This window comes from Bactrocera neohumeralis, chromosome 5, assembly GCF_024586455.1.
Source record: "Bactrocera neohumeralis isolate Rockhampton chromosome 5, APGP_CSIRO_Bneo_wtdbg2-racon-allhic-juicebox.fasta_v2, whole genome shotgun sequence".
Lineage (NCBI taxonomy): Eukaryota > Metazoa > Arthropoda > Insecta > Diptera > Tephritidae > Bactrocera > Bactrocera neohumeralis.
Window position 1 is genome coordinate 2132800 of NC_065922.1, and position 26703 is coordinate 2159502.

A 26703-nucleotide genomic window follows, 5' to 3' on the forward strand; every position below is an offset into this window, starting at 1 on the left:
TATTAATATTACAATTTTAATCTTATTAAATTTGAAATTTCTCTTCGCAGTTCCCATAATTTGTGTCAATGTCTAAAGTCAGGCAACTACAAAAACAATATTTGGTGCAGGCGATAACGCAGAAAGCTACGATTACAATCAAGAAACTTTTATTCGTCGTTTTTGTGTTTCAATAGCAAATGTCACCAGAGCGATTTTCAACCTCGAACTATGGAAGGAAAACAAAAACAAAACAACACATGTAGCAAAAAATGCAAATAACAAAAACAAAATGTGCCTCAGTCAACGAAAGAAAAATTGTAATTTTATGCCGAAGTTGTAAAAATTTTAGGTTTTTACGCAGTAAATGATAAGAGTAAAACGACAACACCCGTTACAAATGTTAATAGACTCTTGAATTTTCTCCAACTAGTTTTGATCCGTGAACCAAACACACAACAGTACAATTTCAATGAACTTCAATTACCGCTATTTCGCCACCAAACACCTAACAGTACGATTATAATAAAGTGTTGGCTTCATTTACCTCTAAATCGCTTAACACCACATCGATGACTCGTTCTAAATGGATTCGGGATTGAGAAATTTTATAATTATTCAATTATTGCTGCTTCTTGAGGCGCCCTAGAAGGTGCAGAATTTTACTTGCCCACTTTTAAACAATCTTTCTACATATTTGATCAAACATCGACAAATATTGGGGCTTTATAGAGAACTAAAAGCACTTAAATATATAGGCTCGCATACTCTCAGCCATGTTACATCATATACTATATTAGTTTGCGAATGAACTAAATGGGTTGAGCGACAAAGGAGCACTCAGTGCTGAGGTGTTTGGTTCACACTCTGTTTTTTTTTCCTCTCTAATTTCATAGCTATTTTTTGGTTGAACTAAGTTGAATTGGATATAAGGAAAAAGGCAATAATTAAAAGTGAATAAGAGTTCGCTGTGATAAGTAAAAAAATGCTGGAGTAAAAATGTGAATGAGGAATTTAATTCGCATGTAGAAAATGTCAAAAGTACACTGTAAGGTATGTGTGTCTAACTCTAATTATAAAGCTAACTCGAAGTCGATAAGCTGAGTACCAGGCAAGTGACAGCTAAGAGGCTTATCAGTCAGTTGATTGTCAAATAGTGCGGAAACACTGTGTTTCGACGATATTCGCTTTTATTAACCGATTTCGAGTGGCTTATACTTGGAAATATCACTTGACATATGAGCATAGAGAATGTGATAAATGAAAACGAAAGCAAAATGTGAATTAAGCGTTAATAACTGTATATGTGGAAAAGAGTTGTGAAAATTGCAAAGGCATTTGCAGTCATAATTCTAACTATGATACAAACAAACATACAAAAAAGATTCTAAGTATCAGCAAATCTAGTAAAGTGCTTCATAACTATATAGGCTATAGATTTACGAGTCTGTGCAATTAACATTACACTCATACAATACTTACTTCCGCGCGACTGCAGCAGTCGAAGTACTCACATTTCTCCGCACTCTCTTTCAAGAGATCGCTCAACTCATTCTCTAACCGAACTCAAATTGCCGACGTCGTAGGCAAAAGAGAGCAATCTGCGAAAATTCAAATATCTATTGTACTTAATATCGAGAAAGTATAAAGTTAACTATTTTATAAAGTAGAAAATGGTATAAGGATATTACCTAAGTACTTGTTAACGAGAATAATGCTCCATATACATACAATACATACAATACAATAACAAAGAGAACACAAATAATAATTTAAAAAATAAAAGAGAAAACGAAAACAAAAGCAAAAAGCAAAAACCAAAAAATAGAAAATAATAATAAAAAGTTGAAAATAAAAGCAACACTTACATTTGAAACATGCAATCTAATTAGGAGATATACTTAAGTCTAAGACACAATTACGGTTGATGCATTACATAGCAATAAGTCGTTGAATTACATGCGTAGCCAATTGTATATTACAAACGTTTTGATGCAATTTAAACAGCAAAAAGTTAACAAATTTCGTGCGTAGACTCTACCCTCTAAGATATATTATAGAACACAGCGAGTAAAACATGATGATCTAAGTCTAAAAATGCATGACAATGCGCTAAAAGTCTTCAATTAAAGCAATCATAACGAAAATCGCAATAGAATTACAGATATATGTGTATGTATGACTATATAGTGTACGCACTTTGAATTTGGTTGCCAATAATACTCTGCGATAAGCGATTTTTTAGGTTATTAAATCGACGCTAGACACACATCGGCTTATTAATAGTGAGAGAGACACTGTGGCTAGAAACAAATTGAGAGTTTCGAGACGCAGAACACAGAAAGCAAGAGCAATGTCTGTATAGATTATTGTATACCCAGAACCTGCAGTATGCTTCCAAAAAGACCTCTCAGCTTCGCTTTTTTTGCTCGCTATTTAACAAGCTCTGAGCACTTCAGTAATACATATGTAGTCAGGAGTATTTTGACAGCATAATTTTGCCTTCCCGCGCAACTGTAGCGCAGATAATACATAAATTTGAATTAAACCAACAACTATGGCCTAGAAACGTAGGCATACATACACACATATTTGTATGGCAACATTCTTGCATTTGCATTGGCAAACGATAAACAATAAAATTTCTATTCACTGAACGTTAGCATAGTTATAGGCGCAGCAACCATTTATCTACCATACGCATACTCACAAATATAGTTACGAATATATACATATATACATATTTATATAAATAGCGAATTGGAAATTATTTGTGTCACATTGACATGCTTTTGTATCGACAAACAAATAGCCAAATACATACGTACATACCGTACATAAAGTTAGTGTTACAAAACATACGTACATACCTACATAGTATATAACGGTACATCCATATGCAGCAAATTAGAGAAGCAACAAGAGCGCTAGGACTATAAAATATGAGCAGAAACTTTAGATATATGCATACATTAACAAATATTACTTGGCAAGTCGCAGTCAATAGATAAATTCAACAGTTTTAGCATGATGCACACATGTGCATCTCCATAACCGACACAGCAACGCAAACATATGTGGGCGCTTCGATTGAGTGAAGACTCCACGTTGAAGCGGAGCTTTAGTTTAGACCAGCGCGGTTATTTTTATTACAATTAGACGAAGAGACAATTAGCTAGTAAATCGAAAATATTCAATCACGAACACATTTGTACATACACACACACACACACGCTTGCACAGAGTGGCTTCGTCATCGCTAACTGCTGAAGCTCTTCGCAGCGATCCACCGCCGCCTGCAACACTTCCGCGGCTATGAGTTTGTAAATACCCCCGCAACCCACGCGAGTTCCCCGCCCCTTCCATGCACACACACACACAACTGCACAGCAACAGACACCTACATTTATAAACGTACATAGTATATATAGATTTGAAGAACACAATGACAAACCGGCAAAATTGCACGCGAAAGTGCAAGCAAATATGGAAATTTGAATGCGAGAAAACAATGGTCTTCCTTAAAATTAAATTGTAACATAGGCAAAAGTAAGCGCATAATACGCAATCAAAACCAAATATAGACATACATACGTACGTTATGCGCGTAGTTAAGTAATACATACATAGACGTAAGCAGCAAAACGTAGAAACTCGTTTAGAGTTTCAATTTCAGTTGATAAGTTTCATTAAATTAGGTGAAAGAGCGATATGGAATAGAACATTCGACAACCTTACTATATTTTGCTAGACACCCGATTGACGCTGTTATTGAACAACCCTAGCATGGTATGACCTCCACACTTTCTCATACACACCCCGTCGGAAGAAACGCGGCTACAATGTGGGAATCTCGTGAAATGCGCAGAAAAGAAAGATTTTGGGTTCCACGCTCAGGGTACAAGGTACACAGTTAGGCATGATTATAGCTACCAAAATTATTTATTAGGAAAGGTCTAGAGCCATTTTAAATGAAGACAACTTTCTATCAAATTTTTGGACATTTGATACTAAAATGATTTAATTTTGGCAATGAGACTAAATTCCTGCTTCCGAGCGGCTACTAAGGCTAATAAATGCGCAAATACCGGGCTGGGCGAATGACATGACGAAGAGGGTTGCCCCTTAACTTGTTCGCTTTTTGCTAAGTGTAGAGCTAGAACATAGAACATAGAATTTGGAAGTCACTTACTTAAAAGATTAAAATACAATAATCTATAAAAGTTTCACATATAAAATATGAAATAGGATAAAAAATAGGAAGAAAAAATGCCAGAAATTATAAAAACGCCCTTCCTTTATTGGACGGTGCGAATTGGCTGCGTAGATGCATAGGTGCCCACTTATCTACACTTTCTGCATGAAACGTCGTTACTTATGCCAATCGGGCTCGCATATGATCCCAGTAGACTGCGAGCTGTCAAGAGCCGAGCAACCTATCAAGAGGCCAACAGTCGTCTCGGGTCGGGTCGCCTGAAATCTGGATCCAACTCCCTTAGACATTTTTGAACCTTCTATCATATACTCCTTCTTTTAGTTTGACCTAGTACTGTCGACTAGATGTATCCGCTCTAACGATTTTCTATTTGAACTTTAGCTTACAGCCTTCCCCACCACACCTAAGCACCGTAAAGCAAATTTGACTTGGCTACCGCCATGTCACCACAATACATAAGGCCAGATGATAGACTCCATCTAGACCATAGCATCTTCTTACATGCATAGAGGACTCCACTGGCATTTAAAACTCCCTACCCCACGTTGAGTCTTCATTTTGTTTCATCAAATAAGTAAAAATTTCAAAATTGCATGACTTTCCTTACGAAATTTTAGTTAATATTTTTACACTCCTCACTCTCTCCCTGTATGGGAATCTGAATTGTCTTGTATAGAAAAAATGTAGTATGGAAAAGCTCAAAGGGGAACTAGATTTCCAAACTCCCAGCCGCCCTGCCAGTCGCAATTTTTTTGAGTTGCCGTACGGAATTCTTCTTTGCCCATCTCCAATCGGGGGCTAATTTATGTGTGAAACCTTGGACCACGATGCAACGAGGTGAAGGCGAAACCAAATAAATAGCCTCTCGCCCAACTGTAACTATTTCTAACAAAGTTTCGAAATGAAAACAAGGTACAACAAAAACAACAGCAGAGCTTTCTTAAAGCTTCTTTACTTAACCAGTTAGACTGCTTAATTGAATTGCTTGAAACTTGAAAAATAAATAAACAAATCAAAATTGAAACACGTATGCAAACATATCTTATAACGGTAAATGCGTCAGCGACAATACGTCTATATGTTTAGTTTAACTGTTTTCTATGCCAAGTAAGCAAACATTAATGACAATCGTTTTGTTTATAATCAACCAGAGGTTTCCGACTTATTTCGTGGCCGCCGCGCCACGCATCTCTTTTATAAAACCCGTTTTTTTTGTAAAAAAAAACACTGCAAATCTTGAAGTAATTGCAGGGCCAACTACGAATTTCCATTGATTTAATTAGAAAACTATAAAAAAATTAATTAATTATATATACATACAAACACTAAGTAGTAGAATGCCAAGAACCTCAACTAAATTCGGTTTCTTCTTCAACTACGTAGAGTTGGCAACTACGAAGACATGACGCAGAGCGCGACTAAGTTACGAATATCTTAAGTGTAGTAAATCTAGTACTTAAATACGCAACAACTAAGCGCTTACTGGCACATACACATCCACACATCCTCAACACACACAACTACTAGCTCGCACATTTGCCAAACGCATTTCGACTTCCCCCCATCCACCTCACCCTAATCCCACGCATTGCCGCTTCGCAGACTTCCCTTGGTCTTACATTGTTACAGCGTTGATATTAAGTAGACTAAGCCACACATACATACATGCATATATGCTCGTATATAAGTAAGTGAGCTGTAAGTGCATACAGGCCAAACGCTTCCAGCTGCTTTCTGGCTCCCTGTGCGGTGCGGTGCGGTGCTTTCCGCCTGCACACACACGCCTAATTGGTCTAAAGCTACTTACTAAAACAATGAAAAATACTAATTATTATGCTAAATAACGGATAATGAAACGGAAATGCTACAACAGTTCGTATGTATGTATACAATAATATTGAAATGCAAAAACCCAAATGACAACAACAAAACTGTGTAAAGCAAATATCTAAATTAAATATGTAAGCGAAAATTTTAACAACAATAATAGAGAAACACAAAAAACGAAGCATTTTAAAAACATAATTAAATAAATGAAAACAAAACCAAAAAAACAACAACAAAAGCTGTTCAATAATTTGCGACCCACAAATAACATGTAAACATGCAAGTCACAATTTCTCACAAAACAGCAAAACTTACAAAAATACATTTATGACTTTTTTCAGTGGTTACACACGCAATTATAACGGAAACTCAAAACAAAGCACGCAAATTAAATCGAAAACCCCCAAATTTCCACATAAGAAATGATAAAACAGTTTTCGAAATTTTAGTTTACACGAAAATTAAGAAGCCTCATTGCTTTACGCGTTACAGGCTCTTCTGTTGCAATCCAAATCTAGTCCGAATCTGTTCGTGTTTGCTGCCTTACCTTCTGTGGTAAAGGTGAAGCGCTCAAGTTCAGAGCAACGGATCACTTGACTTGACTTGACTTGACTTCGTAGTCACAAATGGCTTGTTCTTTAATTTTGCCCGTGTAACGCTAACACCGTTAATCAGACTTTTGATTTAGCGCCGATAATTCTAAGCAACTTATTGAATTAACAGAAACTTTATCCTGCTCACATAGTAAACTCTAGTCCGCCAAGTGGAGGGACAGTACCAATAACGCTTCCAAATCTTTTTTTTTGTTTCATGTATACGAATTAAATGAAATTGCTTAAAAATAAGATAATCGAAGAAACCCAAACACCTACATATTCTGCGATCCGAGAGCTCAGTCGCTGAAAATCGGAACCGCAAGCCGTTTTTATGAAATAGTCATAGTAATAATTTTAGAAAACACCAAAACTCGAATAGAAAACGAAAAAGAAGAAGTAATAAAAAATAACCTCAAAGTTAAAAAATAAAATAAGCATAAAACCAAACAAAATGCAAATTAAATTCAACAATCAACTATTAACAACAAATGCATAAACAAATATGGTTGTAAAAATTAGACAAATTAAATTTGAGAAACAATATAAACTAGAAGAGTGAAGCAACATACAATATATTATAGAATATCAGACAGGACCAGCAAAATCAACAAGCTATACTATGGTTAAAGAACAACAAGTCAAACACTAAGTTATTGTATTAGCAGTAGAACATGCATACATACATACATAGTTTTAATTTAGGCTAAGCTATAAGGTAATACATTTCAATTGCGGTGAAAAGGCACAATAAAAATTTAAAACGCAGCAAACATTTGTCTACTTTTATTATTACACAGTTATGGGTGGTGAATATGAATAACAATCGCTCAAAGAGAGTTTCCAGAGCGAGTTCACAGGTGAGCTGTGCTTGTTTTAGCCGGATATGAATTTCGTTGCTCGCTTGATAACAATTAGCATAAGCTTGGTAGACAGTGAGTTGCTTATAACGGGGTTTTCAATAAGAGCGTTGCAAAAACGGTTTAATACATCAATGAAATTCTTTATTCCTGTGAAAGTACTCGATTTCTTTTGCATGGCCACCACGGGTAAACTTGCAGAAGTTCAGACGCTCAACCGAATTTTTGACGGTTTTCAAGCATAAATCAATGTTCGTACGAAGTTTGTCAATCGTCGCTGGCTTGTTGGCATAGACCATAGACTTGACGTAGCCACACAAGCAATACTTGTAGTCTAATGGCGTCAAATCGCAAAACCGAGACGACAAATTGGCTGGGCCATTTCGTGAGATAACACGTTCACCAAACTTGGTTTTCAATAAATCGAATGCGACATTCGCTGTGTGGCTTGTGGCGCCGTTCTGTTGGAACCACATATTGTCCAAGTTCATATCATCCAATTCCAAGCCAAATATATTATTATCATTGAGCGGTAGCGATTCCCATTCACAGTAACGTGCCGGTCTTGATCATCACGGAAGAAGTACGGCGCAGTGACGCCGCCGGCCCATAAACCGCACCAAACCGTAATTTTTTCGGAATGCAACGGTGACTCATGGCGTACGTGTGGATTGCTGCCTGACCAATTAGGCATATTTTGGTTATTGGCGAAGCCCTTTAGCCAGAAATAATTTTTCAATGAAAATTCGTATCATTTTCAAATTGTTGCTCAGCACAGTTCACGACCGTACGACGATTCTGGTACGGCGAAGCGGCTTCATTTCTTGCGTCAATTTGAACTTGTAAGGATGTAGGCCAAGATTTTTCGCACAATTCGCCACAATGACGTCACAGAGATGCCCAACGCTTGAGAACGATGTGTGAGAGATTGATTTGGGTCTTCCTCGATTGTTGCGCCAGCGGCAGCAATATTCTCGACACTACAGGCACTTCTTTACCTCACTGACACGAGAACATTTTGTAATCCACTGGCAATTAAACTTTTTTCACTAGACGCTCAATTGTTGATCTGACAAGACGATTAATACGACCATAGTTTGGACGTAGCGCTCTTAAAGTTGAGACCACTGACTCCGAATTCCGGTAGTAAATTTTATTAATCTCATCTCATCTCATTGCTGGATCGTACATCTTTCCATGATGAAATGGCAAACCTTACTTAAGAGAAATGTAAAAAAAATGGCTTTGCTGTCCTTATCGGTCTACTTTTGGAGCGTCTCTAATGAAAACCCCGTTAACAAGGTTATTTCGCCTAGGCTCTGCTATCCAAGTGTAAACCGTAAACAAATCAAATTGTATGAACAGGCGAACCTTAAAGTGGTGAGTTTAAAAGTTGCCATTGACGTTTGATAGGTGTAAAAAGGAGGTGTTGGTGTACACGAGACTAGCTTCGTGCAAGGCATACATACATATCTTTGACAAGTCGGTGTAACGCAGAAGTTGTACTTTCTCGACACTCTAGTCAATTCCACTGCTATAAAGTTGAAAACCGTTATACTACAGATTGACGGGTTGAGTTGGATTGAAGTTAATAACGAAGTACAAAACTTCAACCAGCAACAAACCAGTTGGGTTAATCCACAAATTCGGGTTTGTTCCGGTTGCTTAGACCCGACTGTCGTGAGAACACAGTTCTGCCGCCACTACAGCAACAACATTATTTTTATTTTGTTGGTTTGAGCTTTCAAGATTTGGTACGGGCCTAGACTTCAAGCAAACGATAGATACTCAACCTTTCAGTAGAGAAGTAAGTAAGTAAGGATTCTGAGTGAGTCCACTTTTTCAGCTTTACAGTTTTAGTCTAAACTACCCAGTTCGTGCTTTTCCGATAAGAAAGAAATATCGGACAGATTTGTTGGCAGCGGCTGAAGACCTCATATAACATTCCATTCCTATTCTATACATTCAGCTTTGCCGAGATTTATTAATTGAGCAGAGCTTAGCCACTAGAAAGAGAAGTGGAATCACCAATTCAGTGACTACCTCAAGGATAAGCCTGACGTCATCGGCGAATTCCCGCGGTTCTTTCGTCTGAAATGGAGCGAGCAATAGCAGGGGTGATCGTTATCAGGAAACTATGTTAGATGAACTAATAATGGTAGACATATGGTTGTATTGAGGACGATGAGATTTGGTGACAACGATTGTAAACTTATGATTCTTACTTTGTATTCGATTGATAGGATTATACTTACCGATGAAAGAAGGATACTTTTATAGCATGGAACAATTGTTACAGATTTGTTTTAAATAGTACCATCGCTAGACGCCTTACCAAATTGTGCAAAAGAAAAATATTTTGTTTTCAAAACTTTGTTTGGTTCAGAACGGTTTTAACAATGATTTCGTCTAAAATTAATTTACAGTTCAGGGATAAAAAGTCTCCTTCCACTTCTTTTTACTCTTTGGGCCTTCTGGTCGCAATGCTCTTGGTATGTACTCCTTTTGATGTTGATCCAATGTTCTCAACCATGGATTTATGCCTAACTCAAAGAAGCGACGTTTTGGCTCCATGACTCTCGTTTTGTTATCAATTTTATAAATCTTTTCCCAAAGATAGATTTCAGGGATAGCTAAATGTCGAGGTCGATTGGACATTAAATCTTTAAATACACGTTCTAAAAATTCGCGCTTTTCCGCATTTTCATAGTCAGCTATATACTTTACATCTGATCCCAAATAGGGTTGCCTTTCGCTTGCAGATCTATGGATCTCCGGTGCATTTATATAAAAGCGTATAAGATATCGCAAGACATCCTCGTTAAAATCAACAACTTTACCAGAACTATTTATTTCACCATAGAGTTTCATCTCGGCAGTTCCTCGGCAAAAATTAACTTTCGGATTATCATCTACATGATGTGAATGTACAAGTAACGTATTTAATTGGTATTCGTAAAATGACCAATCACGTCCATTTGTTACAATGGTTTGTGTATTCATTGGATACGTAAGATCGTTAAAAGTATTAAATCCGTTGTAACTAGCTTGTGCTAATAACCAAGAATAGCTACTTTGAATTGCATGAGCGTGTAAAGCCTCTTTGAAATCTTCAACTCCGTATGTATCTGGTCTTATTTGAAGAAAAGCTCGTGACTGATAAGAAATGCTCCCAAAAATATTTCCACTGCCAGGCCAGAACCCTTAATATAAAACACAATTTTTTATTTATCCAAAAAAACGAGTTTTTTTTCTACCTGGAATATTTGTTAGGTGTTGATGACTACAGACATATCCTAGGGTACGTGGATCATAGTTAAAACGTGGTATAGTTTTCGCCAATTCGATATTTGTTGATTCCGACTCGTTTTTCCATGGAGTGAGTTGGTTCCGATGTCTTATTGCAAGAAAAGGCTTTCCTGAATATTGCATGAGGCGGTCATAAGGATTGTTTGCCATTTCTTTTTGCCATTTACGACCCTTTTTACTCTTCACAACGTTTTTTGGAGGATTTATACCACCCACTGACCAAAAAGCTTCGTGTCTTGGACTGTAATCAATTTCCGATTCTTGGAGATGAAGAAAATCACTTGACAATACATTAATTAGTGTTCGATTCACTTGTTCAACAATAAGTCGGGCGAATATATTTTCCCTTTCCTGTGGTTCCATATTCGCTGCATCTGGATATGCATTACTAGAAAAAATGTACTTATATAAAAAAATATATGATATTATTACACAACTTACCTAAAATAATCGTTTACATATTCTATTCCTTCTTGTATATCAGATTTAATTGATTCAATATATACTTCCAATTTTTTATCAACTGTTTGTGCGGTTTCTTGTAAAGGATCTTTAATCTTAACATCTTCGTAAATAGTGCGAGTGTAGTGCTGCATGGCAGGCAAACAGTTGTATGGCACTTTCGAGTCACTCAAATCTACTACTTTGAATCCATAATAACGAGGCATGTTAATCTTGATTAACTTCTCTTCCACGGTCGGTACTTTACGTATTTCCTCATGCCAACTCTTAGTGTCACGCAGTTTGCGTGCTTTAAATGATAAATCTTTTATTTCGGGATAAATTGGCTCATCAGTATACTCGGTATTATCGCGTGCATTGCTTGCTTTGGTCGATGTTGCTACTGTTGACTGTAACCGAGATGTAAGACAAGGTGATGTACAAAGTATCTGTAGTTTCCTACAGGTTTCCCATCTTATACCTAAACTTAACATCTTTGACCACACAAAACTATTCCAATATAAATAATTTTTCACAACTGAGTGCCTATTAAATTCCTATTGAACAGGTTATGAAAGAACAGCTGATACAAATGAAAAATGTTGCCATACAGATTTTTTATAGAGTTTCGTTCAATAAAGAGCCGTTCCAATAGTCTCATCACAACATGTAGGCACATGTTTGTCCATTCAGGTCGTCTTATTGAATTACTATGATTATTATCAATTTAATATATCCATTTATATAATTATTTAAATGTTCTGTTAATTCATACAGATAAATTCGATGAGATACGGAATCAATTTTTGTAATGATCTGAACGCAGTGTTTATGAATCATGAATAAACAATTGATACAAAAACTTTCATAATAATTGTAAATTAAAACATTAAATATATTACTGGCGTAATCTCTAAAGATATATATGGAAACAAGTATCCATTTCTATTGTTCCTTTTCATGAAGTCTAAAGATTATATAAAAGAACTTTTGGAGCAACCCTGCAGGTTGAAACAATTTATAAAATAAACTCTGACAACAACAATTTTAAAAGTCACACGCGGAAAGAAGGAAAACGGAATCGAGTGGAAATTCGCAAGAGTTTAATTTGCACAATTTCCATCAGTGCGGACAAGATATTTAAAATAAAATTAGAAAATTCAAAAAATAATAATAATAATTGTTATTATAAGTGCATTATTTTGAAAACCGCCTGACGTTAAGAAAAAAGCTTCATTTTTAGTCGGTACTGTGGAGCCGGCTGTATGTAGATGTGTGCTGAACCATAATGTGCAATTCAATGATTTTTGGTTTTGAGGCAATGTAGTGAATTTGGATGTAAATACAATCTGTGTCTCAAAGATTTCGTGTTACAAACAGAACCACATTCAGACAGTTACCGCTTAAAGTCCTTTATTGTGAAAATATTGAAACATTCGTTACCAAATAAAAAGCGGGACTTCAGTAGATGTATTATAATCGGTGAGTTGCAGTTTTTAAGAGCCGTTATTAGAATATGGCCGATTAATGGAAGTGCAGTTACTTTCGGCTCATGAGGTATGTACATATGTGATTTAACTTTTAATGGAATTTTTTTTTTATTTTACATAAAAATATATTCTTGTAGCATCATACATAAGTGTATAAATGGATTTCAACTTTAAATCATTTAATGACTAATAATTTAATTACAATTAACACATTAAAAACAGTAGCTGTAATCTAATGTTAATTAATTTCTATTTACATAAATTTGCAGTCTTTTTTACCTAATTGTATTTAAACCGTAGATTTTAAAATCTATTCAATTTCATATTTGCCAACTAGTAGTTCTCAAGTCTGTACTAAAATTTTGAGATCCCGTTGGGAGTTTTCTTATACTATGCATAGCCACGGTTACGCATAATATATGTACATAAATACAAGATGAAAATTTAAAAATTTTATTAACAATTGTTTCATGATTTTTCCTTTCAGATAAAGGAAGGAATAAAGTCCGCTCATTTTTCCAGTTGACAGAAACTATGACCGAAAAAAATCCGTCAATATATTTTGAAACTAAGGTATTTAAGTCCAAACATTAAAATACGAGCAAAACTTAAATTTTTAAATTGACTCGTGTGATATTCTTACTAGAGGTAGATCACTATTTGACGGTACATGTAAAATATACACAAATGTCAGTCATCTTAGGAGTGTGTTAAATAATATATGATTTAAAGTAGCTCGATATTAAATCTAGTATTGCGTTGAGATTGAAATGGTTGCAGGCAACATGAAAATCATTACACTTACAAACGTATCAACTGTGAAAAATCAACACCTCAGCAACAATGTGGTAAAAGCTAGCTCCCCAAATTCGATGAATAAAGCAAATGTTAGTCAGCATACGCAAGGTAGCAATACAAACGAATCCCCTAAGATGAGGTATTTTAATGGAACTAGTATATATAATCATAATGACAGTGCTAAGTCTCTGCAAACACCAAAACAATGTAATTCTAACAACAAAAATTGTAAAAAATCACAATCTCACATGTTCTACAACATTCCAACCACATCAATTTTAAATCGCAAGAAATACTATCAGCAACATCACCGTCATAACCAACATCAGCACAATTTTGTTAATAACAGTAAGGAGATCAGAAATAATATTCCAATTAAGAGTCATAATTTGTTAGAATCTGATCCTTCGAACCCAATAGATGTACATCTTGCATGTGTGCAAAAACAAAATATACCGAAAGTTGATAACAGTAAGATGGAAGATTTCGTAAATAATAATACAACAACATTAAATGTCAACAACATATGTATACAACAAATTCCTGATGATAATTGCGATGGTACGACCGTTGACAATTCCATTGCTCTTTCTTCGCACAGAGCAAAATCAGAGTTTAAACAACACGCCCCTTCAACGGATAGCTTTCCAATCTCAACACCCGCCGATAAACATAATTGTGTTGGTGAAAATAAAAGTATTAATCTTGATTGCAATAGCTGTTGGACTAATCTCGTTGCTCCTCAGTGTACTGAATCTCCGGCTTCGATATCATGGCCATGGGTACACATAAGTAGACGTAAAAGTTCTTCAATTAGTTCAGCATCGTCGTACTCTTCGTCAGTGTCATCAGCATTATCAATTTCGGCCGAAAGTAACCCGGAATTGCAACAAAGTATCACCGTTACATACGCAAATAACTCATATACATCGAAGAAAAAGTCGTTTCGAAAAGGTAATATCAATAATAATAACAGAGGTAACATAGATACCCGTTATTCATCTCCACGTGCAAAGGGTCAAAGGCAACGGAGGGCTACTAACGTATCGACAGATGAGGTACGTAAAAGCGATTACTCAATTCCTTTATTTTCATTTCACTGTAACTCGTATAATAAGGATATAAATGAATTTTATATTTTCAAGGTGCCACTAATTACTGAAAGTCAAAGGAATATACACCCCGCTGAAGATCCTACAGCGATGAGCACTGCGTTGGCTGCGAACACAGTTTCTGCCACAGCAACAACAACAAGTACTGTCGATTCTAAAGCGGAAATAACTATTGCTGCAGAAAATGCAAGTGGTTTAGTTAAGTCTACAAGTAATGTCGTAACACTAACCGTTACATCTCCTTCATCATCATCTCCCCAAGAAATAACTAATATAGACGAATTTGCTTGTCTGCCAGTACTACCTGCAGCACCGCAACCGTCAGGCGAAAGCATAAATTCTTCCGTTGCTTTGACGACGCCATCCGGTTCACCGACAACATCAACGCCGGGATCATCACCCTCCAATTCATACTCTTTAGACTTTTTGCACTCAGTAGGTGTACAAATGACAGGTGGAGCAAATCTATCGGCGCTGTGCAAAAATAATACAAACAATAGCCGCACAATAACGCCATTCAATAGTCAGAATACAGGTGTAATGTCACCTGTTCGTACCGCATACTCCTATCAAAATATTTTACCACAAAGATCGCACCCAATGCATGCTCGTTATACGCCTAACAGTGGAGGTATTAGCGTTGGTAACAGCGGGAATCATATGAGAGACCAACGAGCACATAGCTACCAGCATAGCCACCATCATCATCATCCGCAGCAACTGACAATTGCCTCGTTCATGCAGAAAGAACTCTTAAATGAAAACGTTCTTGCCGGTAGCAACAGATGTGATATCTCTGATAACGGTCCAGAGGACAGTGATGGCGTCGATGTTAACAATAACAATGCTGAATATACAAATCAACATTCCTATCGTAACCATCAGCGTTTTCATAACTACTACCAGTCGCACTATCAACAATCACAGCAGCATCGTCTATCTGGAATGCAGCATGGGTATGTTACACTGCATCCTTCGTATAATAGAGAAGCAGACAACGAAGGCGGTTCACGTGTGAGTCGGAGCGGAAGTTATGCTTACTCGCAACATGTTAAGCGCAATAATACATATCAAAATCATCAAAATAATGGCGAGGCTACATCGAATTCTGGCCAATCGCTTCCTGTTCATAAACATAGTGTAGAAGATATAGACAGCGAAAATGTTAATTCTAGTAACAATGTCAAGGGAAATAACGCAAATAACAATTCATGGTCTTCCAAGCAGTTTCATCAGAAGCTATTGAGTTCTAAAAAATCAAATAGTGGTTCTAATGTATCGTATTCGTGTTCATCCTCGTCATCCACAACGTCATCGGTATCTTCTAATTCATCTCAAGCTTCAACCAGTTCTTATCGACAACAGAAAGTGAAATCCTCTACTCAAATGAATTTAATAATCGAAACCCTTCCTAGAAAAGTGAACACGTCTACACATCGCGGTAATCACAGGTTACAACAGGTAAATTACCATAACCAACAATATACATCGGCTGCAGGTGGTTCACAATCATCGACTGCTCAACAAACCCATCAAAATATTCATAATTTGACCTATGTCAATACCGAGGGTCTTACAACTATGTCCAGCGTTGACATGGGCTCAACTGTTCCATCGCGTAGCTCTAGCCCTTCACAGCCTCCGCCTGTAGCTAGTACATCGGGGGGCCAATCCCAAGATGCTGTTTCATCTGTGGTACTTTCATATACCCCTAATCACTTTCAATCGCAACAGCAACATCAGCAAAGTTTTTTATCCGGGAAACGTTTGACACCTTTTGCCTTAAATGTACCTTCTACACATGTGCATTCAACATCCCCACATCCGGTTGGGAATGTGATTTGTTACGCACAGCTGAACGATTCTGTCACGTCCTCTGATTCAAATCAAGCACCGAGCGCTGTTCAGGGAGCAAAAACTCGCGACTACGATGACTCGGATTCCTCGTCGACAAATTCAGCGGTACAGTCACAGCGTCGAAATAAATATCAACAAGCAAAATCAGTATCGCTCTCGTCATCGTCGTCAACATCTTCGACATCCTCGTCAACTACAAGAAATTTTAATGGACCAGTGCCTGCGTTATCTATTGTTGCCATGCCACATTTGCAGAGCCCAGAACCTACCGAATTCGGGTATAATCCAACATTTTCTTCAACATCTCAGCATTACGCGCCCCAGACTCAACCATTAGCTTCACCACAACAACAATCGCCATTTCGTACTAATGGAGTTATATCAATGCTAAATGTGCCTTTTTCCAATAATTATCCGGAAGATGAATTGAATTCTATGAAACAACATTCACTGAAACACCAAGGCATACATCCTCAGCAGCGGCATTTTTACTTTGCATCCGGAGAGCATTTAAATGCTACCCCGTTGTCAGCACATGTTGCGAATGCCGGGTACTGGAGTCCGTTACAACACTCCAGCTTCATATACCCTCAGCCTGCTAATTTCTTGGCATCTGCACCTTGTCTGACACCGACCGCAACACTGTCACCTGGCTTTAGCGAACAGGATGACCACCACTTTCACCATCCGCACAATCAACAGCAACTCAACATTATTAACCAGACAGAGGGCCAAATAAAACGCAGGTATGTAGATTCATTTTACTGACTTTAAGAGAAACTTTAGGGCCAAAAAAGTTCATCTTATTTAGAAATATTATGAGTGAGTTTAATCTTATTTAGTACCTATATCGAAAACTCACTCGCTGTTTAGCAGTTGCTATTATATTTTGTAGTTGTATTAAATTTCTCATATTATTGACAGTTCAACTCCACAAATGGGTGGTGCCATCATGTCACAACAACCACACCAGCGTCTGGTACAGTCAACTGCATCACAAGGTGGAATGGTAACTACTACCACAAATGTAGCTGCGTTACGTCAACGTAGTGTCGGACGTAATAGTCAACAGCAGACGTTGCACCATCATCAACAAATGACTGCCCCGCCACCAACTCCTATTTCTCATGTATATCCCCAACATAATCTGCTCTTTGGTGGACCGACGACTCACATTCGTACTTCTTCCAATACTTCTCATGAATTTTTCACTCATACACCACCTGACCGGTTTTTAGCCCGAGCACATCTTATAGAAGCTAAAGAAGCTCCGTGCTCATTATTGAATAACTCGAAATGGGACAATCTATCGCAAGGTGTCTGGAACAAATTTATAAACTCTCAACAAACTGAGGAGACCTTCAAGCAGAAAATGCGGTTATGGCGCTATCTCTATATTATTATCAAGGTTGGTACTCCTTACCATTGTTCGAAATTATATAATTATTGTCACACCTGATTACAGAACACTTATCCACGTTTTGGCCTATATCTGGTGGGTTCTACTATTTCCGGATTTGGGGCAGATACTTCAGATGTAGATATGTGTTTGGTGTCGCGCAGTACGTCAAATGTGGAACCCCGAATGGAAGCACTGTTCAACTTGACTGTCCTGCGAGATTATCTGAGCAAATCAGGTATTTTTGTTATTATTTTATTTTGTTTTTATATAAAGTAATTAGTTGAATAGTTGTAGTCTGACCGAAATGAAAGTTAAATAAGTGAGGAGGGGTTAAGAACGGGTGCAACCGAACGTTTTATACTCTTGCAACTCGCAAGAATCAAAGCCAGGGAAATACTTTATAGTGTAAAACCAAAGATATAGAGTAAAGTCAGCCGAATGTTCGAAAATCCTGATATTAGTTTTTGCTCAAATTTATATTTTTAAGGCTCAAAGATACACTGTTACGTATAAAACATGCTTTCTTATTTTCATTGGTATAACTCACATCTTGGCCGATAATGTTCGAAAATCTTTATATTAAGTATATGGGGGCTAAGAAAAGTATTGGTCCGATTCAAACTATTTTTGACTTACAGACATACCATTATAAGAGAAGGATTATCTCTTAATTTCAGTTATATATATCACACATTGACCGACATTTTTGATCAAAAGTCAACTATAGGTACCGGGGTCTAAATATTCGGTACACAGTGGCTTGGAACAGTTTCTCTTTGGACTTAAAAAATGTTTGGCATTTATTCGCAATTATTCGTGCAAATTTTTATCCCGTTATATTAATTGCTTCTTGATTTGTGTACTCGAAACGGAACGAATCTAGTGGAATTTAAAATTGTGCTCTATGGGAAGTAGGCGTGGTTGTTATCCGACATAAGAATGTAAAAATAATGTCTAAAAACTAAATTTTGTCGAAATCGATGCTCGGGGATTTCACCAAAAAGTGGACGGTGCCACGCCCATCGTCTAATTTTCATACCGGCTCCCATAAAGCTCTCTCATAACATCTCGGTGGTAAAATTTAATGGCATATTTAGTTATTGACTTATCGCGCTTTTAGTAGTTTTTAACAGTACCGTTATATGGGTAGTGAGCGGCTTTATCCTCCGATTCCATTCACTGTCGGCAGAAGCTCTTATAAGATATGTACTCAGCAAATTTGGTTCTTGTAACCTCAACAGTTTAGGAAATAAGTATGTACATTAAACTTTTTAGAAGGCGGGGCCACGTCCACTTTTTCAAAAAAAATTTGTCCACAGGAGCTCCTTACCGCTGCAATCTTATGGCACTTTTTATGTTTTTGGTTAATGGCGATTTGTGGGCGTGGCAGTGGACCGATTACGGCCACCTACGAACTCAAAATTTTATTTGTACTAAGGAAACCCCATACCAAGTCGTCGAGATATCTCAATTTTTACTCAAGTTACAGCTTGCACTGACTAACTACCATTAGCTAGCAAAGAAATGGAAATAATTTCTTAATCAAAAAAAAAAAAACTAACAAGTTGTGAGTGTAAAATGTTAAGGATGTTCGAGCAAGCAAATAACTGCAGCAATATTCTGCAGATACTCAGCTGATACTTATATTGCAACATTTTTGCGTCGAATATGATGCCTTGCGATACTGCCGCAGTGATTGAGACTCGAACATCCCCGTTGCCAGAAAATGCTACTGCCATGTGTAGAAACAGCTGTTAAAGCATACATATGTGTATCACATGCAAGCGATATTTGGCACATTTGCTTTGATTTTTTTTATTAATTTTTGTTCACAGTTTTGAATTGTGAAAAGAAATATTCAGGTATAGATATAGAGTGATTGTGAAAAAACAAAAAACATGCGGATATTTTCTTGCTATTTTTCCTTTTCTTTACTTATTCATTATTTCGCTCATTGTGAAAGTAATTTGCAATCTTCCTCCTGATAGCTACCAGCTACTTGCAGTTAAGAAACACGCTAAAGTCAATAAAAGAGTTATATGTAAATAATTGCTATTCGTAATTTGTATTTCAAAGCAATTTCAGCCATCATTTATGTCTGATTAAATGGGGAAACAAGAAGGTCGCGATTATTGTCGATTATAGGAGACGATTTGTCGATATCTGCTGAAGCCGACATTTTAGTATCAACGTTAAATAACACAAAAGAGCGATATCTCCTACCCTTAAAATCAAACAAAGCTATTTATAGTTCGCGCCAAGTTCGATGGTTATTGAATGCTTTAAATATTTTGTTACCTGGTTGAAGGAGAAAATTTCTCATCAACGTGAGTAACAAAGAGTGGCAACTTTCAGTTAAATTTAGTAATACAAATTGTTTGGATTTTACCGGTTGCGTTTTCTTGTGTGAGCATTTAGTGTTCGGTGTGGCAAATATTGTTTTTAAGTTTTCTTCAAAGGTCTAGTTTTATTAACTAATTGAATTGTGTTATTTCATTTACAACAAGCCGAGTTCGAAAATTTCAACCTTATTGAAGCAAAAGTACCAATATTACGCTTCAGAGATCGGATTCATCAGCTGGAAGTAGATTTAAACTTTAACAACTGTGTAGGGATCAAAAACACACATTTATTATATTGCTATTCACAGCGTAAGTACAAATTTAATACAAAAAATATATACATATTTATTTTACGCAACATGTACATTTCATATTAGAATATTGGGTCCAAAAGTAAGATAGGTTGTTTCTTTTTAGTGGATTGGCGTTTACGACCCATGGTGTTAGTTACAAAACTCTGGGCGCAATATCATAACATTAACAATGCCAAAAATATGACAATATCCAGCTATTCTTTGGTTCTTATGGTAATACACTTTTTGCAGTACGCTGTCAGTCCAGCGGTGCTTCCGTGTTTACATGATTTATTCCCTGATAAATTTCCATTGGTAAGTAATTTTAATAACATTTTTAATTTTGTCGCATTTAACCATGTTTGCATATAAATAAATATGATTTAATAATAAAAACTTACTTGCAGCTGCGATCAAATGACTTTGGTTACGTGGATATGAACGAAACTATTGGCCCATATGAGTCTAAAAACACACAAACTATCGGTGAACTTTTTCTCTACTTTCTAGAGTACTATAGTTGTTTTGAGTAAGTCATATAACGCTTGAATTATGTTACGAAGTACTACAAAAGTGTTCCGTTTTTTTTTTTGGCATTGCAGTTACACACAATTTGCCATTTCAATTCGTACTGGTGGTCTTCTGCCAATAAACGTGTGCCGTCTGGCGAAGTCATCGAAAAACGATATCCACCAATGGAAGGAGCTCTGCATTGAAGGTAATTATATATATATAATATATCTATTATATTGAAATGTGTAAATAATAATGAATGCTTTATTTCCCTTTCTAGAACCATTTGATTTAACAAATACAGCGAGATCGGTGTATGATTTCGAAACTTTTGAACGAGTCAAAGCAGTATTTGTGGCTTCTTGGCGAATATTACAGCAAACATTAGATTTGAATTCCATTTTTGCACCAATTATTGTACCGCCAACAAACAGTATTGTCTCCACGCTGAGACACACGGGCTTTCAATATGATGACTGCCATAATAGCGCACCTTCAGACGTTTCTACTACGGATTCCAACACTATAAATGTGAATGCGAATGGATCTACAACTCTTTTAAGTTCAGACAATAGTTCGAATCTGTCTCCTGCTATTTCAGTGGCGTCGTTACCGATCGAGGCAAACAACAACAATCCTGTTACAAAGGATATATTAAACAATGCGAACGGAAATAGTAAATCCACTGGAGGTTCACTAACAGAGCTGGTTTCTTGAGCTATTTTACACTGCAGCGAAATATTCAAACATGTGTGGCGTGATTCTCTTCAAAATGTACATGCATGTAAGTTTTATTGTTGCGCAGCACCATACAAAATGAAAATCTCTAGTCATACTGCAGGTCAAGCTAAAAGACTGATATTATGATTTATTAAGTTAGGAATACATCGTTAACTATCTTTATACATTTGAAAAAAAAATTCACTTCCAATGCTTCGTAGGTGCATGTCAATGAGAAAAAGTTCTTACAAATGAACTCTAGTTAATTATTTTTTATGCATTCTAAGTTAGTGGTTTAATTGTTAAAAAGTGTACTTGATTTTTAATAATGACAAATGGTTAATTTTACTTTACTACAGGTAAATATGTTGCGATAATGTGACAAGATTTGTATTTATCGTATAACTGTATCTTATGACATACATAGTTCACATATCTCAAAAATTCTTGCATTTAATTTTCTCACACCCAGTATGGCGTCATATACTTATGAATTTTGCCCAACAATGCTTTAAAACATTTTCTTTCTGCATTTCAATTACTTTCTCAAGTTCTGCTCGGTAATCTAAATTTATTAGTTTATAATAGTAAGTATTTTTTACCCACTGTGCTTTACATCTGTATCCTGATTTGAAGATTGGATTTTTAAGTCATTCCACCTTAATTCTATTTTGTTGTTGTAACGGCAGAAATGTTTTTTCTTCAGACAGTCGACGTAATTTTTTCTGCTGAGACTGATTCATGGTTTCTAACAATGTTAACATTTTTTCCATTTTCTATAAGTTAATTCGGTTTCCTCCTCATGCAAAATGCAGTGTTCATTTTCTCGATTTAGTTTGCAGTAGTTAATGTACCACTTCCAGCCAACCTATGCCTGCAACAAAACATTCGGAGAATTCATCAAATTTCATTATCAGCACCTTAGATTTATCCATGGTTTTGGTTCATAAATTGTTTCAAACGATAAGTAACAGGAATAATCAGACGATGTGATACTCGAAAGAGATAATGATAATGCTTTCAACGGGCATACTAACTGTTAAAAATTTAATCAGCTATCCCACTTCTGATTTTTGCGAAAACGCATTGATAATATTACAAAACTCAGCAAAGAATATACCTGTCCCAGAGCTCATTTCATATCATATCATACATTACGTACTAATGGATGGCAATTAGCGCCAGAATCACTGTTGAGATGTGTGATAAATAAATCTAATGATGCATCCAGGCTATAGCACACTAGAATATTTTAACATTGGTAAGTTAAACAGAAAATGATATTCGTTGCACGGTACGTGGGTGTTGTAATCAGGAATCAATATATGAAATCCTGATGGAGAAGCTTTACCGAAATCTGAAGGTCCACTATTTGACGTTCGGTAGTGCAATCTGTCAAGGTAAACTCAAATTCTCTACATACTTCAAACTACATTTGTCAACATTTGCTTGTCGGAAATCTTACGTTTTTTCCGTCTCAGCATATTCAAACATCTGCATCTGCTCAGATGTGAGTGCATGTGCGCGGTTCCAACCGCGACTCGGCGTTTATCCTACTGAACGTGTTCCGGAAATACCACTAATCAGGGATCGCAAATAATCCTGAAGTGTGAGATTGTAGTCCTTGATATTTCCTGTGCCGTCTAGGCAATATCCTATTTCACCACGTAAAGCTAAAGAAGGGAGCTTCAATTCCAAGACGTTATATTAATTTATCCCGTCGCCCCTATCCGTTCCGACAAATTTTAGTCGCTTCCATATGAGCATAATACAGTAATATTAATACCCTGAGAAGGACAGGAACTTCTGAAGACCTCGTTCTAAACGTGTCATGACGTTGTAATTCCTTCGTACTATCTGTAAGTACTGAGGAAAATTCAATTGGAATTCCCTTATACGTGCACACTCGATCGCTCCATTTTGTCCATCCACTAATATTGCATCCATGAGGAGAGGGTCGTTTCTCTCAACTGATGGAGTCGTTGACAAGTGCGTTGGTTTAAAAGCCGCGGCATTGTTGTATGGGTAGGCCGAAAAATAACATGTGTCCTTGCTGACGTTGTCCATTATTGGCTTGTTATGCATGTCTGGTTACCTCCCCGTCTACGGGTTGGGCGGCGGTCACTTGCTTCCTCTTCCTCCTACGAGAAGACTTGGGTTTAGTGGCCTCAGCGAAAGCTTGAGCTGATGTTGCTAGTGTTGTTGTTGATTGTTTGGAGCTGTTTGCGCTCATATTATTGCGTGTATCTACACTTAAAACCATTTGCCTATCGGAAAATGGTTCTTCTCGTTGCTTACTGATTCGGTTACATCTTGCAGTAATTGCTTTCTATTATCCTCCTCCATCTTTCCAAACAGAATTCGTTAAATGGATACAGCAAATTCAAACGTCATTCGGCGTTTCCTTCTTGGTTGCATCAATAAATCATTATCTACTTCCAATGCATTGACCCTATTCTCCAGTGCTGAGTTAAAATTAGTGAGCCAGTGACTTCTCAGTTGCGCAATGTAAACGACAATTCCTTTCTGATGGTCAAAGTAGAGCTCCATATTGTAAAGCACTACCAGTTTCCATGTAACATCTTACCAATTTTTTCCAGATATATTGCAATGCTATTTGGTATTCTACGCATATATTCATTTTGAATAAAATGAAAATAATAATCGTTAAAAATTTAATCAGTTATCCCACTTCTGATTTTTGCGAAAACGTATTTATCTTTTTATTTCTTTTAATTTTATTCATAAATGTTGAAACAGATTTTGTTGAAAGCTTGATTTCGAATAGAATGAAGCGAACAACAAGTTCGACCGATAAGCTGAAAAGTATTACCAACCTATTCATTACGTACTATTGTGTAATGTTTAAAATGGAAATCATTAAAATGCTGAACGACTGCACAGCCGGGTTTGCGGATGGTTGTTGTTGGGTTTGCTGGGTTGGTTGTGTTGATGACCATTTATTCTTAATTTCTGGTCAACCTCGCTAGTAGTTGACACAAATGACTCTAGCTTTCTACCCTTTTTGGTAGCCACCTGCGTAGAGCAGGGATGGTGAGGGAAGCGAGGTTAAGTTTTTATTACAAGTACAAGTATGTATATTCAATTAATATACTAAAACTTAGGGTCGTGGTACAATATGTGGCTTAAGGAACTTCATTACCTCCAACAAAAGCCACTGCCTTTGGAACTCCATCCCGCTGCCGCTGAGGGCGTTAGCCTTCCGAACTTCCCTCCCGTACCGATCGCGAAGTGTTAGCCATCTACGGCGACACATTTCTCCTTTATAAATATAGTTAATTATCATTAACAACATAAACAGTGGTAAATAACAAAGCAACTTACCACTTGCGTTCAACTCCCTTCCGATTTCACTCCACAAGGCATCTTTCCTCGATTGCAGCTTATAGAATGGACTGCTCTTATTAAATAATTCGTTTTTAGTTTCAACTAAAGCAATCAATTTTTTCTCATCCATAGTTTACAAGTATTTATTAGCACACACGTAATTTCAATTTTGAACCGATCCAATAATAAAATAAGAAATAACCGAAAAAATAGCTGCTTCGCGATTCTCTCTTCTCTTCTCCTAAATTCTCTTTTAGTCCTAAACTCGATAGTATTTGTACAAATAGGGTAGAGAAGGTAACTCGCGCAGGCACTTATACATGTGAATATTGTTTATTTATTATTTTAGTTAAAAAAAAAAATATTTTTTTATTGCTACGCCGAAATGCGTGAGTTAACAAACTGTTGTTTGTCGCGAGTAAAAGAAATTATATTTATTTGGGCAGTACACTTATTTTCGTGTTGCCTTTTTTTATTCATAATGTCTTACTGACTACATTTTATAATCTTAGTGCTATTTATACTTGTGGAAGCGGCTGCTTGCAACTTCTTTGTTGTAATTGGATATCTGTTATCTTGCTATCACTTGTTAGAACAAAGATAGTTTTGTAATGCTTATCAGTTTTTCGTTATGGAATTCTGTCTGTTGTGCTTATAATGCGGGAATTTTATTGTTTGTTTAGGTTAAGTGTGAAAGTTACTTAGGCTATAACTGTAGTTATCGCCGCAGTGTATTACAGTCTGGTTTTATACAAATTTTATTTCTTCCCATTTTTAGATTTTCAGGCCGTGAAGTTAGCAGTAGCGATCCTTTAGTATTATTAGGCCATTTAAATATATTATTACATTTCAGCGCGCGATAACCGGAATAATTTAGCATAGTGCATAGAGTTGTTTTCCCCACAAACTTTGCTGCATATATTACAGTATTAAATTCTTTTATTCGGCAATATTTTTGTATCTCGGTCCCAGTTATTTTATGAAATTTTGCCGTGTAATCAACGTTAGTACGTCGTTGATGTCTATAAGCTTTATCACAGCAAGCATAGCATAGCGAACATACATACTATAATGTTCGTTCTCTTCAGTGTTAGCTTCAACTAGTATATCAATAGCAATGGCTTCATTATTCAATTTTATTATCTGATTATTCATTATTAACTCTTGAGCGTTTATTACTAAATGGGCAATGTCATTATCCGAGTCTTGCTCGCAAATTAAAGTATTATTAAGACCACACAACGTATAATAGTCGGATATTAATTTCTGATTGGTCGCGTCTTTTCTTCATATATTTTAAAGTAAGTAAAACGTTATTATCAATTTTTGGTTTATATTCGATATTACAGGTTTTAACAACCTCACAATTATTTGGATTATTATTTTTAAAGAAATATGGATATTTAAAAGTCCGGTCACTATGAGCGGGACATAAATTATTAGAACGATTAATTAAATTAGGTGAAAAATGTATTCCTGTTGCAAACTCTCCGTCAGTAGTAGAGACGGTATGGGACACAACCTTATCTGGTATTCGATAAAGGACTTCGTCAACTGGATTCGATTCACAAGTTGCGGCAGGTGGTCGAGGACCCTTACCTCT

The 26703-nt window shown here is 36.4% G+C and overlaps 3 protein-coding genes across 6 annotated transcripts in view; 2 read left to right on the forward strand and 1 right to left on the reverse strand.

Moving 5' to 3' along the window:
- LOC126759122 (neuronal acetylcholine receptor subunit alpha-7) overlaps positions 1-7388 on the forward strand; it is a 45523-nt gene extending 38135 nt beyond the window's left edge. For all 4 annotated transcript variants that reach the window (XM_050473747.1, XM_050473745.1, XM_050473744.1 and 1 more), the window contains one exon: positions 51-7388. In XM_050473747.1, coding sequence (XP_050329704.1) covers positions 51-59 — 9 coding nt within the window. In that variant the 3' untranslated portion in view covers positions 60-7388. The remainder of the gene's footprint in view (positions 1-50) is intronic.
- A 2444-nt stretch (positions 7389-9832) lies between these two features.
- LOC126759121 (39S ribosomal protein S30, mitochondrial) lies at positions 9833-11807 on the reverse strand. The gene is made up of 3 exons (XM_050473743.1): positions 11226-11807; positions 10733-11172; positions 9833-10678 (listed from the first exon to the last, which is right to left on the reverse strand). Exons 1-3 carry the CDS (start codon positions 11717-11719, stop codon positions 9903-9905), a joined length of 1710 nt encoding a protein of 569 aa, XP_050329700.1. The 5' UTR covers positions 11720-11807; the 3' UTR covers positions 9833-9902.
- A 496-nt stretch (positions 11808-12303) lies between these two features.
- On the forward strand, positions 12304-22196 carry LOC126759120 (poly(A) RNA polymerase gld-2 homolog B-like). Its single transcript, XM_050473742.1, has 11 exons — positions 12304-12782; positions 13203-13288; positions 13362-14571; positions 14659-17228; positions 17407-17890; positions 17948-18119; positions 20392-20535; positions 20644-20834; positions 20927-21048; positions 21122-21237; positions 21313-22196. Exons 3-11 carry the CDS (start codon positions 13486-13488, stop codon positions 21747-21749), a joined length of 5322 nt encoding a protein of 1773 aa, XP_050329699.1. The 5' UTR covers positions 12304-12782; positions 13203-13288; positions 13362-13485; the 3' UTR covers positions 21750-22196.
- Positions 22197-26703: the final 4507 nt, after the last annotated feature.

Excerpts from the sequence above, each read along its gene's own strand:
- LOC126759121 (XM_050473743.1), bottom strand. The coding sequence starts at position 11,719 with ATGTTAAGTTTAGGTATAAGATGGGAAACCTGTAGGAAACTACAGATA. Across the intron at positions 11,173-11,225 it reads TATGTAAACGATTATTTTAG|TAATGCATATCCAGATGCAG; the intron begins GTAAGTTGTGTA and ends CATTTTTTCTAG. Across the intron at positions 10,679-10,732 it reads ACACCTAACAAATATTCCAG|GGTTCTGGCCTGGCAGTGGA; the intron begins GTAGAAAAAAAA and ends TTTTATATTAAG.
- LOC126759120 (XM_050473742.1), top strand. The coding sequence starts at position 13,486 with ATGGTTGCAGGCAACATGAAAATCATTACACTTACAAACGTATCAACT. Across the intron at positions 17,229-17,406 it reads GAGGGCCAAATAAAACGCAG|TTCAACTCCACAAATGGGTG; the intron begins GTATGTAGATTC and ends TATTATTGACAG. Across the intron at positions 17,891-17,947 it reads ATCTCTATATTATTATCAAG|AACACTTATCCACGTTTTGG; the intron begins GTTGGTACTCCT and ends ACCTGATTACAG.